The 16,197-nt window shown below is 40.1% G+C and overlaps 3 protein-coding genes across 3 annotated transcripts; all 3 read left to right on the plus strand.

Annotated features, from left to right (window-relative positions):
• The first annotated feature begins 1,360 nt into the window (after positions 1–1,360).
• Positions 1,361–6,921, plus strand: LOC130946449 (beta-galactosidase 1-like). Its single transcript, XM_057875206.1, has 19 exons — positions 1,361–1,892; positions 2,032–2,127; positions 2,207–2,319; positions 2,428–2,494; positions 2,599–2,691; positions 2,851–2,994; positions 3,153–3,241; positions 3,365–3,470; positions 3,553–3,640; positions 3,895–4,013; positions 4,098–4,262; positions 4,443–4,621; positions 4,742–4,851; positions 5,013–5,122; positions 5,266–5,376; positions 5,460–5,570; positions 5,686–5,891; positions 5,980–6,316; positions 6,405–6,921. The coding sequence occupies exons 1-19, from the start codon at positions 1,710–1,712 to the stop codon at positions 6,513–6,515; spliced, it is 2,538 nt and encodes an 845-aa protein (XP_057731189.1). The 5' UTR covers positions 1,361–1,709; the 3' UTR covers positions 6,516–6,921.
• A 441-nt stretch (positions 6,922–7,362) lies between these two features.
• LOC130945248 (uncharacterized) lies at positions 7,363–9,354 on the plus strand. Its single transcript, XM_057873979.1, has one exon. The coding sequence runs from the start codon at positions 7,363–7,365 to the stop codon at positions 9,352–9,354; it is 1,992 nt and encodes a 663-aa protein (XP_057729962.1).
• A 74-nt stretch (positions 9,355–9,428) lies between these two features.
• LOC130945249 (uncharacterized) lies at positions 9,429–9,986 on the plus strand. Its single transcript, XM_057873981.1, has one exon. It carries the CDS (start codon positions 9,429–9,431, stop codon positions 9,984–9,986), a length of 558 nt encoding a protein of 185 aa, XP_057729964.1.
• Positions 9,987–16,197: the final 6,211 nt, after the last annotated feature.

Here is a 16,197-nt window from a genome sequence, read left to right on the forward strand (position 1 = left end):
TATTTTTTATTTTGATATTTAGCAAGTGTGTGAAACACATTCATATTGGACAAAAACAAAACGCTATTTAATGAGAAGTTGGAAATTGACGCTTCCGTAGAATAGGGGTGCACATGGGCCGGGTGAAGCCGAGTTCGCGTTAATCCGAACCCGACCCTAAATAATGATCGGGGCTATTTATGAGATTCTTACCCGACCCTAAACCCGATGAAATCGTGTTATTTTCGGGCCACACTAAAGCCGAGTCTAGACCGGGTGAAGTCTGGGTCTTGATCAACTTTATCACGACATCACTAAAAGTTGGATTCTACATCTCTTAAACCTCTAAATTTTGGAAAATAATTATTCCATAACATCACAACATTCACATAATAACACAAGAATCAACCTTTCTTCAAAATTAAAGCATAACCACAATCAATACTAATATTGTCTAATAACACCAAATATTTAAATCAATACAAATAACATAATATTATGCATTCCAAACATAAAATAATAAAATATTAACTTATAGTCTTATAATGACTAATAACACAAAATATTAAGGTTTACAATACTTAAATTCCACATAAGAATAGCCATAATTCATCACTAATAACACAAAATATTAATTGTGTATGATGACCGGGCCGAGTTCGGGTGACCCGAGTTATGGTCCGGACCCAACCCGAAATAATGACCTGGTCTATTTTTGAGACCCTTACCCGACCTTAAACCCAGTGAAATCACACCAAATTAATACTTAAAGTATTCGGGACTGGGCCGGGTCTTCGGGTCGGGCCAGGCCATGTGCACCCCTACCGTAGAAGATACTTTTAGAATAAAAAATATTTTTTCTATAAAATGTTTAGTTGGGGTGTTTACTAAATTTTTTTGGCATAAAATAAATAATATATTATATTCTATATAAATAATTATTTAATATTAAATTAGATGAGATTAGTCAATAAATTAGCTCAAATAGTATATTCTCTTCGTATTTATTTAAGAAGTAAGAATCACAAATTCAAGTCTCGTTATTAAAAAAAAGGAAAACACATTAAACACACGAATCTTGACAAGAGCAACACTAATCTTTAGCTCTTCATAACAAATTTGGAGTTTGAAGTTTGAAGGTTTGAACCTCTTCAATATAATAACAATAATAATAAAAAAATAAAATCATACAAATACTTTTTCCCCAAACAAAAAAATTACAAATATTTAGTTGGGTCCACCATATATCCAACAGCACCTCCTCACTGTGTTACACTCCTCATTCCCCACTCCATTCACTTCACTCTCTCTCTCTCTTTATATAAGTACATGCAAATAGCATTCATTTTCTTACTAAAATATTGTTCTATGTACTTTTTTTTTTTCTGTTAAATTTAATCTAAGCTGCAGGAAAGAGAAAAGGCAATAAAAAATAGAAGGGGGATGAAAATTGAAAGAAAAACTCAAAAACAGTGTCTTTCTGAAGCTCCCAACTTGTTTCTGGCTACCACTTCAATCATTCATTCACTGCAAAAATAAGAAAAAGAAGGATTAAATAATAGAAAGAGAGAGAGTTCATAGAAGACAAAACACAAAAGTGTGAGAAAGAATCAAAAGCCATTTCCATGTTACTTCCCTTCTTCATTTGCTTAGAATAACACAACCTGCATTTGCTTTTGCTTTTTGACTTTACCAAGCTGAAGGGGGGGAAGTGAAGGTCTTGTTCTTCAATGGTGAGCATGAGCCTCAAGCTCATAATGTGGAATGTGCTTCTTCCCCTGCTGCTCCTGGCATCTTCATTCTTTGTTTCTTGTAATGCTTCTGTGTCCTATGACTCAAAGGCTATCACCATTAATGGCCAAAGAAGGATCCTCATTTCTGGATCCATTCATTACCCTAGAAGCACCCCTGAGGTATTGCTCTCAGTCTCCTTTCTGGTTTCTGATGTTCTATTATTCTTTTTGCTCAAATGGGTACCTTGAAGTTTCTTCCTTTTTAGTGTTTTGTTTTATGGATTCCTGAGGTTCTGGTCTTTGCTTGTGGCTATTTCAGATGTGGCCAGATCTCATTCAAAAGGCTAAGGAAGGAGGTTTGGATGTGATTCAGACTTATGTTTTCTGGAATGGCCATGAACCTTCACCTGGCAAAGTAAGCTATTGCCTTGTGTGTTTTGCTTTTCACTGAGTGATTAATGGTTAACAAGTTTTTCGCCCTTTGGTAATTGTAGTATTATTTTGAGGGAAACTATGATCTGGTGAAGTTCATAAAGTTGGTGCAGCAAGCAGGCCTTTATGTGCATCTAAGGATTGGTCCTTATGTCTGTGCTGAGTGGAACTTTGGGTAATGAAAGCATTGATTTCCTTTCCTCCTAAGAACATTGGAAAAATTATTCTGGCACATGTTAGAACTAGAAATATCTTATAGCAGTTTTGCCTGATTGGATTTTAGGGGTTTCCCTGTTTGGCTGAAGTACATTCCAGGTATCAGCTTCAGAACAGACAATGGCCCTTTTAAGGTAAGATAGGAGACATAATTGGAAAATGTCAACCTTTTTCTTCTCCATTGATGTCATGTGAGCATCTTCTAATTAATCTTGACTTCTGCATTGCCATGTTGAAGTTTCAAATGCAAAAGTTTACCACGAAGATTGTCGATATGATGAAGGCAGAAAGATTATATGAAACTCAGGGAGGTCCAATAATTCTATCCCAGGTATGTGCTTCTGCAATTCCTCTAATAAGTCCAATCTCTTAATTTACATTATCTTGCAGACATCACTTATTTGTTTACCTTGTTTGTTACTTAGTCCAATCTTGGAGACTTGTATTGAGACTTTATATTTTACACTGGTGTCATTGACTCATTGTGCAGATTGAAAATGAATATGGACCTATGGAGTATGAAATTGGTGCTTCTGGTAAGTCCTACACTAAGTGGGCAGCAGATATGGCTGTAGGACTTGGTACTGGGGTTCCATGGGTCATGTGCAAACAAGATGATGCTCCTGATCCTATGGTAAGTTCAACCTAAACTGTAATTCTCTTTAGCATTCTCACCTAAGTGAGGATACTAAAAAGGGTTATATTTTTGAAGCCTCTATTATTGCATTGTTGATGCAATGCTTTATAGGTTTTAGGCAGCTTATAATTTCAATGTGAAAAACTTTTTTTCAGATTAACACTTGCAATGGTTTCTATTGTGATTACTTCTCTCCAAATAAGGCTTACAAACCAAAGATGTGGACGGAAGCTTGGACTGCATGGTATTGATTCCCTCTTTCCTGTTTATTATTTCTTCGGGGTTTCCATGAGAATTAGTAACATACAAGCTAGAGGGTAATGCCTGGTTTTTCATTTTATGACTCTTTACCTTTATGCTTTTTCAGGTTTACTGAATTCGGAGGTTCGGTTCCTTATCGACCTGCTGAAGATTTGGCATTTGCAGTTGCAAGATTTATACAGAAAGGGGGAGCATTTGTCAATTATTACATGGTAACTTAGTTTTTTGTTGGTATCAGTTTTTAGGTTCACTTTTTCTAAATACCCATCCTTTCTAACTATTTGTTCATTTCAGTATCACGGGGGAACAAATTTCGGTAGAACTGCTGGTGGTCCATTTATTGCTACAAGCTATGATTATGATGCACCTATTGATGAATATGGTAAACACACAGCATTCAAATACTTGACATGAACCATAAATACTTTGGTTTGTCTCATTATATACATTAGATTCCAAAATAAGAAATAATTTGAAATTATTCATTTTCAACATCTATTAGTAGGTCCTTTTCTGGAATTGCTTCATTCTTTCTCTTGTAGACTCTATCATACTATATGTGAAGTTAACTTGATTGACATAACACACATTTACACATTGGAGTAAATTGGACTATATTTTTCTTCCTATATTCAGGACTTCTCAGGCAGCCGAAGTGGGGTCATCTTAAAGATTTACATAGAGCAATAAAACTCTGTGAACCTGCTTTAGTTTCGGGGGATCCTGCTGTAACAAAGATTGGAAACTATCAAGAGGTATAACTTGATCTAGTAATGTGACAATTATCGATCCTGCGTGAGATGCTCTAATCAAAGTGAATTCCTAACTTTCATGTCCAGGCTCATGTCTTCAAATCAGACTCAGGAGCTTGTGCTGCATTCCTTGCAAACTATGACCCAAAATCATTTGCAAAAGTGGCATTTGGGAATATGCACTATAACCTGCCTCCTTGGTCTATTAGCATTCTTCCTGACTGCAAGAACACTGTTTATAACACTGCAAGGGTGAGCGGATCTTCTTTAGAATTATAATATAATTTGAGATTTGATTAAAGAGATATACCAAGTATATATGATTGAGTGAATTAATAGCATGCTTGAAATAAAGAGAAGGATATCCTCTTTCACCATATTCAAGATCAAGTATAGATTTCAGTTGAAGTGAAGTTGCAAATATCTGTACAGGTTGGTTCGCAGAAGGCACAGATGAAGATGACCCGAATTCCCATTCATGGAGGACTCACTTGGCAATCATTTAATGAAGAACCAGCCTCTACTGATGACAGTTCCTTCACCATGACTGGCCTATTGGAACAGTTAAATACAACTAGAGATTTATCTGACTACCTTTGGTACTCCACAGAGTGAGTGACATACAATTTCTTTCTATCACAATCCTTTTCTATAAACTTAACAGATCATATTCCAGTTATCCATTCTGGTTTTTCCATATCTTAAATTTGTCTTGCTCCATTTCTTGCTAGTGTTGTGATTGATTCCAATGAAGGATTTTTGTGGAATGGAAAGGATCCTGTTCTTACAGTGTTATCTGCTGGGCATGCCTTGCATGTGTTTGTCAATGGTCAGCTATCAGGTGAGCAGCATATTGCTGGTTTATGAATTTTCGGTTATACTTAATTCATCATAAAACAAGTTAGTGTATTGTATTTGAGATTTGACAAATTAGAAGATTGAATGGAATTAATATATCAGGGCGTCATCAAGTAATTTATGTACATAACACTTGGTGAACAGGAACTGCTTATGGAAGCTTAGAATTCCCCAAACTAACATTTAGCCAGGCTGTGAAGCTCAGAGCTGGTGTTAATAAAATCTCTCTTCTAAGTGTTGCAGTTGGACTACCGGTATGTTCTCCATCACACACACGTGCGCACACATACACAAACGATATTGTCAGATTCACCACCTTCATTTCCACTCTGCCAATTTTCATAATCACGAAATGTATAAATTACATAACTAACTTGTGTCTGTTCCTGACATGCAGAATGTTGGTCCACATTTTGAAACATGGAATGCTGGTGTTCTTGGCCCAATTACATTATACGGTCTCAACGAGGGGAGAAGGGACTTGTCTTGGCAGAAATGGTCTTATAAGGTTCTTCCTAAAACATTCATCATGCCATCTCTTTCTATTGCTTTATTTTGCTTGAGATTCACTTGAATGCTTGTTTTATTTAGATTGGTCTTAAAGGAGAAGCCTTGAGTCTCCATTCTCTCAGTGGAATTTCCTCAGTTGACTGGATTCAAGGGTCTTTAATTTCTCAAAGGCAGCCACTGACTTGGTACAAAGTGAGTATATCACAAAGCTTCTTTAGCATTCTTTTCGGTTGCACTTGTTGAAAGGCTTATGATAACATCCTACTCTCTTTTTCTTCTTTTCTTGTCTTTTCTTTATTAATTGCAGACTACTTTTGATGCTCCGGCTGGAACCGCACCATTTGGTTTAGATATGGGCAGCATGGGCAAAGGTCAAGTGTGGCTAAATGGACAGAGTCTCGGTCGATACTGGCCTGCTTATAAAGCATCAGGTACCTGTGATTCTTGTGACTATGCCGGAACTTACAACGAGAATAAATGCAGAAGTAACTGTGGGGAGGCTTCTCAAAGATGGTGAGAAATATACATACAGCTTTCTCTGAAGTTGTATCAATGCTGTTGAGAAACTATTCACAAACTGATGGCTGGCTGGTAATTTCAGGTATCATGTTCCTCATTCATGGCTGAAGCCAACTGGAAATTTATTGGTTGTGTTTGAAGAACTGGCGGGAGATCCCAACGGCATCTTTCTGGTTAGGCGCGATATAGATAGTGTGTGTGCTGATATTTATGAGTGGCAGCCAAATCTTAGAAGCTACCAGATGCAAGCTTCTGGCAAAGCTGACAAACCTATTAGGCCTAAAGTGCATTTATCATGCGGCTTTGGACAAAAGATCTCGTCGATCAAATTCGCTAGCTTCGGTACTCCAGAAGGATCTTGTGGAAACTTCCATGAAGGAAGCTGCCATGCTCACAAATCATATGATGCATTTCAAAGGGTATTGCTTCCTTTCTTGCAGAATCTTCAAAAAGTTCAATTGTTACTTTTACTTGGTTCATAAGTCAACAATGATTTTGTTGTTGCAGAATTGTGTTGGACAGAGCTGGTGCACTGTAACAGTGTCACCCGAAAATTTCGGAGGAGATCCATGTCCAAATGTTATGAAGAAACTCTCAGTGGAGGCCATATGTACCTGATAGTTCCATTATTATTATTATTATTATTTTTTCCCCTCAAATTCAATACAGGTTTATCTGGTGAAGTAAAGTTCACACTTTGTTAGAGCAGCAGAAGACAAGCATTGATTTTGGCTTCTTCCAAAGGTGAAGTTGAAGAAACCACAACACACCATCTGGTTGAAAGCCTGTAGAGATTGCAGACATGAATGTGGATATGTGTATATACATTGGTGTTCTGCTTGTTAATTGTTATACAAAAAAGGTGAAAGATTAAGAAGATTTGGTAGATGCACACTGAGACATGCTAATTAAGTCCATGTGCAATTGCTTTTTTTTTTTTTTTTTCTCTTAGTGTGGAAGCCTCTTGCTTCCTGTAATATTATTTTCCATTGTAAGCTTCATTCATATATGATATTAGCTTAAAATTCAGTCATATTTCCCACCTCACCCCCCCCCCCCCCCCCCCCTTTTTTTTTTGGTAAAAAACCATTTTAAGCCAATACAATGTAGAATTGACGTATATAAGCCAAACTGAAAATCGTTTCAGTAATGCGCCGGATCCTATTTTTATATAATTCGAACCGATATGGTTCGAATTGCATATGAGAGTAATTCGAACCAGGGCAGTTCGAATTACGAGTTGACTTTTCTTCATAAATCAAACCAAGGTGGTTCGAACTACGATTGCAACTAATTCGAACCAGGGAGGTTCGAATTATAGAGAGAGAGGCCGGCCATAGTATTTCGAACTAGGCTGGTTCGAATTAAACAAACCATAAATCGAACCGGGCCGGTTCGAATTAGTGGCAGTCAGAGCTCCATTTAACCGGTGTAAACGTGAGTTGGTCTCATTAGAGGAAGTAAGATGGCTAGTGAGGAGAGTTTTGTTGTTTTGGTTCACCACAGAGGATCCATTAAGAGGAAAACTCGTTTCGGAGTGAAGTTCACAGATAAAGATCCTCTCTGTATTGTCGTTACTCCTCGGACGAGCTATGATGACCTTGTTAGATCTGTACTGATGAAGCTCGGTCTGGAAGATGCGAAGCGGGTGAAGAAGTTTTTCTATCGCATTCCAGTCACGGTGCTCCAAGATACCGTGAAGTATGATTGTTTCACGATTAGTAGTGATGAGGACTTGCAGGTAATGTTTCTTTGTCGGCAGCAGTTTCCGGAGGTCAGGACTCCAGAGTTGTTGGCAAAGCTGGTTGATGTGGTATCCAGCTCAGGGGGTTCGAATCGGAATACCACCACTTTAGCCACACCAGCCGGTTCTAGTTCCCGGCCTGCCGTTGCTTCTTCCTTCGTCCCTGTTTACCAGCCAGTGGTCCAAGCTGTCGCCTCCCCGTCTTTTGCTGTTGATCTCAATGGCAGCGTAGGTGACGACGTACGTTCAAGGAAAAATCTGCCGAATGATTTACTTGGCGTTGCACCGCTTGGCGTTGGAGACGGAGTGTTGGGTGATCCAGATGAGGATGACGTCGAGCCGGATATGATTGACGATGACAGCGGCGATGATATTGGAGCGAGTGAGCCTGCATTGGCGGCGGGTAGTTCTAGCACTGGCACACAGCAGTATCCACCACATTTTTCCTCCTTGGACTTGGATGCCATGAGGCAGAAGGGGGTTTCTGGGCACTCTGTTGGATTTGGAGCAAGAGATGCGGAAGGGACTGCTGGTCTGATAGAGTTCCAGGTTGGTCAGCAATTCCAGGATAAAGATGAGGCCCTTCTAAGTGTGAAGACTTACAGCATCCGGCGAGGGGTACAGTACAAGGTAGTGGAGTCCGATCACCGCCGGTATGTGGGCAAGTGTTCCGAGTTTGGGAATGGGTGCACATGGTTGATTCGACTGAGCCTCCGGAAGCGCAAGGGCATTTGGGAGGTCAAACAGTATAATGGACCTCACACTTGCCTGGCCACATCCATCTCGAGTGACCACAGGAGTTTGGATTATCATGTGATTTTGGCGTTCATTATGCCAATGGTTAGAGCTGATGCATCCGTCAGCATAAAGGTGCTCCTGAACGCCACGGCAGCACACTTCAGGTTTAGGCCGACTTACAGGAGGGTCTGGATGGCAAAGCAGAAGGCTATTGCCGTCATCTACGGAGACTGGGATGAGTCATACAACGAGATACCTAGGTGGGTGCTGGGTGTCCAGCTGACGATGCCTGGTACTGTTGCAGTCCTAAGGACGAGCCCCGTTCGAGTTGGAGGACAGGTGGACGAGTCTCAAGCGTATTTTCACAGACTTTTCTGGACTTTTCTACCGTGCATCGAGGCATTCCGTCATTGCAAGCCGCTAGTCAGCATTGACGGCACACATCTGTATGGGAAGTATGGGGGAACGTTGCTCATCACGATTGCACAGGACGGAAACTCCAACATTCTACCTGTTGCATTCGCACTAGTAGAGGGTGAGAATGCAGAGTCCTGGACATTCTTTCTCTCGCACCTTCGACAGCACGTGACACCCCAACTGGGACTGCTGGTTATATCGGACAGGCATAACGGCATCAAGGCTGCCCTTGAGGCCCCTGACGGAGGTTGGTTACCTCCATCTGCGTACCGTGCATTCTGCATTCGACACGTAGCGGCTAATTTTGCCCTTACGTTCAAGGGCAAAGACGCAAGGAGGCTTCTAGTGAATGCGGCGTATGCGAAGACCGAGGTTGAATTTGATTACTGGTTTGATATTCTGCAGTCTGAAGACCCGGCGATGTGTGAGTGGGCGAACCGGATTGATTATCCGTTGTGGACTCAGCATCGTGATGCGGGGCGGAGATTCGGTCACATGACGACGAACATCTCCGAGTGTGTGAACTCAATCCTCAAGGGGTCAGAAATCTCCCTGTAGCGTCCCTGGTGAAGGCAACATATGGTAGGCTTGCGAAACTCTTTGTTCGCAAGGGGAGAGAGGCTGAGGCCCAGATGGGAACCGGACAACAATTCAGTCAGCATTTGGTGAAGTCTATTGAGGCCAACTTGAAGTCGGCCAGGTGCTTCACGGTGACGTTGTATGACCGGGATAACTCCGAATTCACCGTAGCAGAGACCACTCCGACAGGTTCTTTCTCCTTGGGTACTTACAGAGTATCACTTGCCTCTCGGACATGTGACTGCGGGTACTTCCAGGCGCTTCATTTCCCGTGTCAGCACGCACTTGCATGTTGTGCCTACGTACGGGTTACCTGGACCTCTTACGTTCACAGCGTCTATCAGATTAGTTCGGTGTTCAGTGTGTATCGGATGAGATTCACACCTCCAATCCGGGAGGGCTTCTGGCCACCTTACGACGGGCCCACGGTGATTCCGGGCCCTGACAGGAGGCGTGCGAGAGAGGGTCATCCTAGATCCACGAGGATACGGATGAATATGGACGAGGCAGATCCGAACTGGCCAAAGAGGTGTGGCCTCTGTCGCCAACCCGGACACACACGACGTAGCTGTCCACAGCTTGGAGGATTGTCTCAGACAGGGGGCCATTAGTTGGCATGTTGTTAGTGTTAGTAGTAATTATGTTTAACTTTTCCTGTTAGATGTTATGTTTGGGAACTTATGTAACTGGTTGATCTTTCTACATTGTACTGTGATTGTTGCGAGTAGTAATGACTATGTTGTGTTTCACTTTGAGTATTGCTACAATTCCCATAAATGCAAAATTTAATAAGTAAATGTAAACATTAAACTATTACATGATTCAATGATTATAAATAGTCACTGTCCCACTAAATAATTTCCAGGTTTCAAAGTACGTTACCATGCACAAATAACATAGGAAAACAGACTCTCAAATAAAAAGAAAAGTACATATGGCTATCATACATGATTGAACCATAAGGAACAAAAATACATGAAACGTAGATCATCTAAACAGATGCGAGCCAATACCACAGCGACGGGCTACCCGTGCCCTCTGACCTCTGTGGATAAACGGCTCCTCATCCTCGATGTCATCCCCGTCATCATCTGGGGCAGGCTGTGCAGGTGGCGTAACATGGAGGGGTGCCACAGACGGCCCAGCCACAGACTCTGATGCAGCGATGAAGGCGGATGGTGGGGTACCTCCGAGACCGAAATGGTCAGCAGCGGATGAAGATGGAGGCTCGTTCAGATCAACATCTAACGGTGCCTGCGTGCCTGAGGTCTGGCCACGCCTGTGGGGAGTCACGTCCCCCTGCATGATGGCGGTAATCTCCTCTAGGAAGCGTGGACTCCCAAAGTCCGCATCAAGCGTATCTGACCCAAGGAAGTCTGACCACTGTGATCCCGGAATAACCCAAGGGGTACCCCTGCTCAGGCTGGTCATCGGCTGGCACACCAATGAAGTAATGTCCAAGAGGTCCTGATCCAAGTCCAGCGTCACCTGTGTCAGCCCCGTCACCCATCCCTGAACCATACCACTCACCCCCATAACCGCCATGGTGTGTACTAGCACCAGCAGCTACAACAGCCCCTGCACCATCCCCACCAACGGGCCCATGTTGATCGTCGTGGTCGTCCCCACGGTCAGGACCAGGGTGGTCCTGACCATGACGCCCTCTCGCCCTACCTCCCTGGTCTCGTCGTCCGCCTCTAACGGGACCGGCGTCGTAATCATCGTCCATAGCATGATCAGGCCACCTCCACTCACGCTGGCTCCGCCGTGTCCCCACACCAGCTCTCCTCTCAACCCGCCGCCTGTCCGGCACGTCCTCAGCGCGATCCATGTCAGGAACTCGCCCCGGACCCCACTGTGAGGCCTCAACTGGAATCGAAACTGCTCTCGGATCCCCCAGGTGCGTCTCTGGAGACAAGAACCTCTTCCCATGCTGACTCCACCACTCCAGGAACTCATGCGACAGTCCGGGGTCGGCAACAACGTCAAACCGCATTACACTCTCCGCACGAGAGTCCCAATGGAGATGCCACTTCTGCAAATAATACGGGAACCATCGATCGCCGCCTCTCCCGTCCTTCGACATCAGAAAGTCGATGTTCAGGGCGGGATGTGGAGGGGGCTGCACCCCTCCGAACTGCGGAAGAACCCGATCTATCTGATGCCACTCTATGACGACAAAGTAGATCAGTGCGGTCACAGAGCGCCACAACGCCATATGCCGAGGCTCCAAAACCTCTGGATGCACAACCTGAAGTACGTCGGGGCTACTGTACGTCATCCATATAAACTGCACAAAGAACTCTCCATTGTCAGGGCAACTGTTGGACGCAACTCGAAAAGTTTTATTATAAAAAGAAACTTATTAACTAGCATACTCACCTCCCTGTCCTGTAACCGGTCTATCCTGAGCCTCCACATCTGCACTCTAGGACCCTTCTCGCTCCCGGAAGGGTTGTAACCTGACCATCTGCACCATACACATGTGTTACATCTACTGAAATATGTGTTTTCTGTATGTGATACACTATTAATGAATACGGAGTTATGTATGTTAAATTAAAATAGAGAAGGCTTAGTAGAGTACCTCGAGGCCAATGGCCAGCTGAACGTCTCATACCCTGCAGGCCTAAACCGCGGAAATCGCCAAAAGATCCAAGACTGAAGTAGGCCCACTAACTTGACGACATGTCTGTTCGTCACTCGGCACATGCACCAGTACAACCATACCAGTGCTGCAGAACCCCAGCTGTAGGTACCCATCTCCTCCAGCCTAGCTACGTACGGCAGCCATCTGATGTGAATGCGGTTTCCGGACTTGTCCGCAAACAGCTGCGTGCCCAACAACATCATGATGTACGCACGGGCATATCGGCGCACAATCTCCTCATCGGCATCCTCAGGGCACTCACCAAAAGTCTCCTGAAACCAGCTGTAGTTCATTGCGTACTTCTGAACCTGGCTAGGAAGTGGTATCACTCCGAGCAACTCCTGGAACCAGACCCAGGCTGGACGGCCATCCTGGATGTATATATGGAATTCTGATAGGCACCCGCTCACGTAACGCCCGTCCACTGGCAAACCCAGCTGGTATGCCACATCCTGGAGTGTGATCGTGCACTCTCCGAACGGCATGTGAAACGTGTGCATTTTCGGACGCCATCGCTCCACGAATGCACTGACAAGGGCCTCGTCTAACCGGAACCATCTGTCGTTCAGCCTTGCAAGATGGTAAAGACCGGCCATCTGCAAGTACGGAACGTATCTGTCATCGAGTCGCATGCCCTGCTGCCGCCGCATGCTCCTGATGCATCGCTGGGGCTGCGCATGAAATGCACCGCATAGTTAGAACCATCTTAATAACCAACGACAAGTTTAACCAGCACGATAAATCAGCAACAAAACAATGTATTAAATAAAACCGCATTAAAATCATTGAACAAAAACCACATGCAAAACAAACCCCTAAACCGCACAACTGAACCGCTAACATAAAACAGCGTAAATAGAAACACTAACATAAAACAGCTAACGAAAAACCATTAACATAAAACAGCTAGCATAAAACAACTACCACAAACCACTAACATAAAACAGCTAACATGAAACCACTTACATGAAACCACTAACGTAAACCACCTTGATAAACCACTAACATAAACCACCTACATAAACCACTAACATAAACCACTAACATAAACCACCTAGATAAACCACTAACATAAACCACTAACATAAACCACCTAGATAAACCACTAACATAAACCACTAACATAAACCACCTAGATAAACCACCAACTAAACCACCAACTAGCCCGCATGCAAAACCACTAAGTCACATATACCACTAGCTCGAACTTATTTCCGTACTAACCTCGTCGTTGATGACCCCGGCTATATGAGCAACTCCGTCCAAGCGATATAACCATGCCGGATCGTCCCCCATTAGCAGAGTATACCGTTCAGGTCTTCGTCGGAGAGAATCTGGGTCGTTTTCTCAGAGATTTGGTGGGGTAGGGGAAAGGAAGAATGGTTCGAATGAGGCTGATTCGAACTCCTTAAATAGCCGTATCACTACTAATTCGAACCAGGTAGGTTCAAATTATTAAGCCTCCACACAAAGGGAAGTTCGAACCAGGTTGGTTCGATTTACTCACGTTGCACTCTTAGCCATAATTCGAACTAGCCTTGTTCGAACTATGTAGGATTAGAGTTCGAACCTCATTGGTTCGAATTACTTGCATCGTTCTCCCAACCTAATTCGAACTGGTATGGTTCGATTTACTAAGGATTGTAATTCGAACCATGTTGGTTCGAATTACATAAAGATAGGTCCTGACTCATTGCTGAAACGAATTTCACTTTGGCTTATTTAAGTAAATCCCAACTATCCTTGGCTTATTAGGATTTTTTGCCCTTTTTTTTCTCTCTTTTTTCAGGGTCTTTTCTTAGTACTATTTTTCATGATTTGTTTTCTGGCCAATGCTAATGCTTTATAAAAAAAAATTAGTATTCACCGAAAATTAACTTATTATTAAAGGTTAAAAAATAATATTCTAAATTTTTAAATTTAAATTATTGATCTAAAATATAATAAAAAATAATTTTTTTTCGGCTCTCAATTTTAAGCATTATACAATTTTCGAATTTAGTGCACTAATTGTAAGGTATAGAAAATGACCACTAGACCAAGGTTCTACGTGTTTTTTGTATGGATTTAGTTTAAGAATTTAATTTTGATGCACTATAATATAAAATTGTTTTATACCTGTATTCAATTATTTAATTTTATATTAGTAAAAATAAATATTTTTTATATTAACTATCTAAATGATTATCCAAAAGAACATTATCCCAATAGTGCAAAACACTTTATTGATTTGTGGGCTATTCAAAACTCAAACTAATGTGAGAAAAGTCAATTAACCAAACCCAAACTCTTAGGCTGTTCGCTTCAAACTAAGTTGGGCCTTATCTTTTGGATCACAAAAAGGAATTCGCTTATGTTGCTTTTCTATTGGGTGATTCTGATTAATTGGTGTCATAAGTCATAACTCAAAAGCATAACCGACCTGACACGTTTACACACTACAATGCATGATATGATATGATCCATTCCTTCAAATGGTGGAAAAGATCTTCTTGTCTTGGTTAATGATTGGACAAATGCAAATCATTTTTCACGAACTTGTGGAATTTGTGCCTTAGTAGTCTTTGGATTAAATGCGAAATTATTAATGTAAGAGCATAAAATTATGTTTCCTTAAATATATATTATCCACTCACTAGTAGTCAAGATGCTGTCTCCTTAACTTCATCAATAAATTGCATCCAAATAATCATGTCTTTAAATAAAATGTCAAAATCTTGATTGGACCTCTAACTTAAATAGGACTACTACTTCTATCCTCTTATGTATATTTTTTTTAATATTTTTCTACAAAACAATATTTATTTTCGTTTGGTGTTAATTCAAAGTTCAAACGTTAGTTTTTTTAAAGAAGAAAATAACCTAATGTCTAATTTTTTTCCCTTCTTTTGGTCACTAACTAAAGTCTGATATGTTGCTTTATACTATAATCAAAGACTTGAGCTGCCTTGAAATAAATCCTCTGAAAACCAAATTATTTATTTAAAATTTTAGATGACGAATTTAGGATAAGTTACGTAAATAAATTAAACTAGTTTGGAGTTATGTAATTACAATTTTTTAAAATAAGTTATATATTTATATTTTTTAGTGTAGTAAATTATGTTAAAATGTGTGCAAAATAGAAACCGCTACAAAATATTGTGTTTATGAAGAAATTATCAAATTAGACCATGCACAAACTTCTATAGAATTCAGTGATTTATGTAAAAACAAGAGTGCAGGTACTTCGCTTAATTTTATAGTGATTTATGCATGACCAATTTTTTTAGAAATTGCGACACGCTGTGGTAATTTCTGCTTTGCATACATTTTTAACGTAATTCATTAAACTATAGATTTTTTGAAATTTAAACTAAAACATAAAAATTAAATTTTTATTTTTATTTATTTTAATATTTTTGATATTTTATTTAAATTTAATTAAAAATATTTTTTTATTGATATTTATGTTTTAAAGTTAATATAAAATAAATAAACAATTAACTTAAAAGTAGTAAATACTAAATCGAATTAAACTAATTTAATTTATATATATATATATATATATATATATATATATATATGCTGTATTAGTAGTAAATTGAATCAATTAGATTCAATTTACTACTCATAGACTATATTTCGAATATCAATCCTTGGTAATTTGAATCAAATAATTTTGATTTATCAATAATCCTATTAATTCAACTCAAATTGATTCGATTTAATACCAGAATATAGAATATGTAATTCGAATTAAATCAATTCGATTTACAACGATAAATGTATGGGGACATTTACTTAACGTTTTTCATTTTGAGACTATTGGGTAATATTAGTAGCTTCTTGTTTTATTTAGATATTTTATCCAAATTTTAGCGTCAGACATTTTTGTCCCTAATAAAATTTTATTATATCAAGATCTTTAAATTTTACAAAAGTAAGACACACAAATTTTTACTTTAGCCAGATTCATTATTTTTATTTGAACAAAAAAATTCTCAAAAATATAATAGAAGGATTTATATATATTATTTTTATAGAATTCAAAAATATCAACATAATAAAATTTTTGTGAACGAAAATCTTCGATACAATATTTTTAAAGACTATTTGAATATATATTAAAAATATAAAAAATTTACATAATTATTCAATTAAACTTATTTTTTAAATAACTCTTTAAACAA

The sequence above is a fragment of the Arachis stenosperma genome, chromosome 8 (genome assembly GCF_014773155.1).
Source record: "Arachis stenosperma cultivar V10309 chromosome 8, arast.V10309.gnm1.PFL2, whole genome shotgun sequence".
Lineage (NCBI taxonomy): Eukaryota > Viridiplantae > Streptophyta > Magnoliopsida > Fabales > Fabaceae > Arachis > Arachis stenosperma.

Bases quoted from the DNA above. Each gene is read 5' to 3' on its own strand.
- LOC130945249 (XM_057873981.1), top strand. From the start codon at position 9,429: ATGGGAACCGGACAACAATTCAGTCAGCATTTGGTGAAGTCTATTGAG.
- LOC130946449 (XM_057875206.1), top strand. From the start codon at position 1,710: ATGGTGAGCATGAGCCTCAAGCTCATAATGTGGAATGTGCTTCTTCCC. The intron at 4,622-4,741 runs GTGAGTGACATA...ATTTCTTGCTAG, and splicing joins TACCTTTGGTACTCCACAGA to TGTTGTGATTGATTCCAATG. The intron at 5,892-5,979 runs GTGAGAAATATA...TGGTAATTTCAG, and splicing joins GGGGAGGCTTCTCAAAGATG to GTATCATGTTCCTCATTCAT.
- LOC130945248 (XM_057873979.1), top strand. From the start codon at position 7,363: ATGGCTAGTGAGGAGAGTTTTGTTGTTTTGGTTCACCACAGAGGATCC.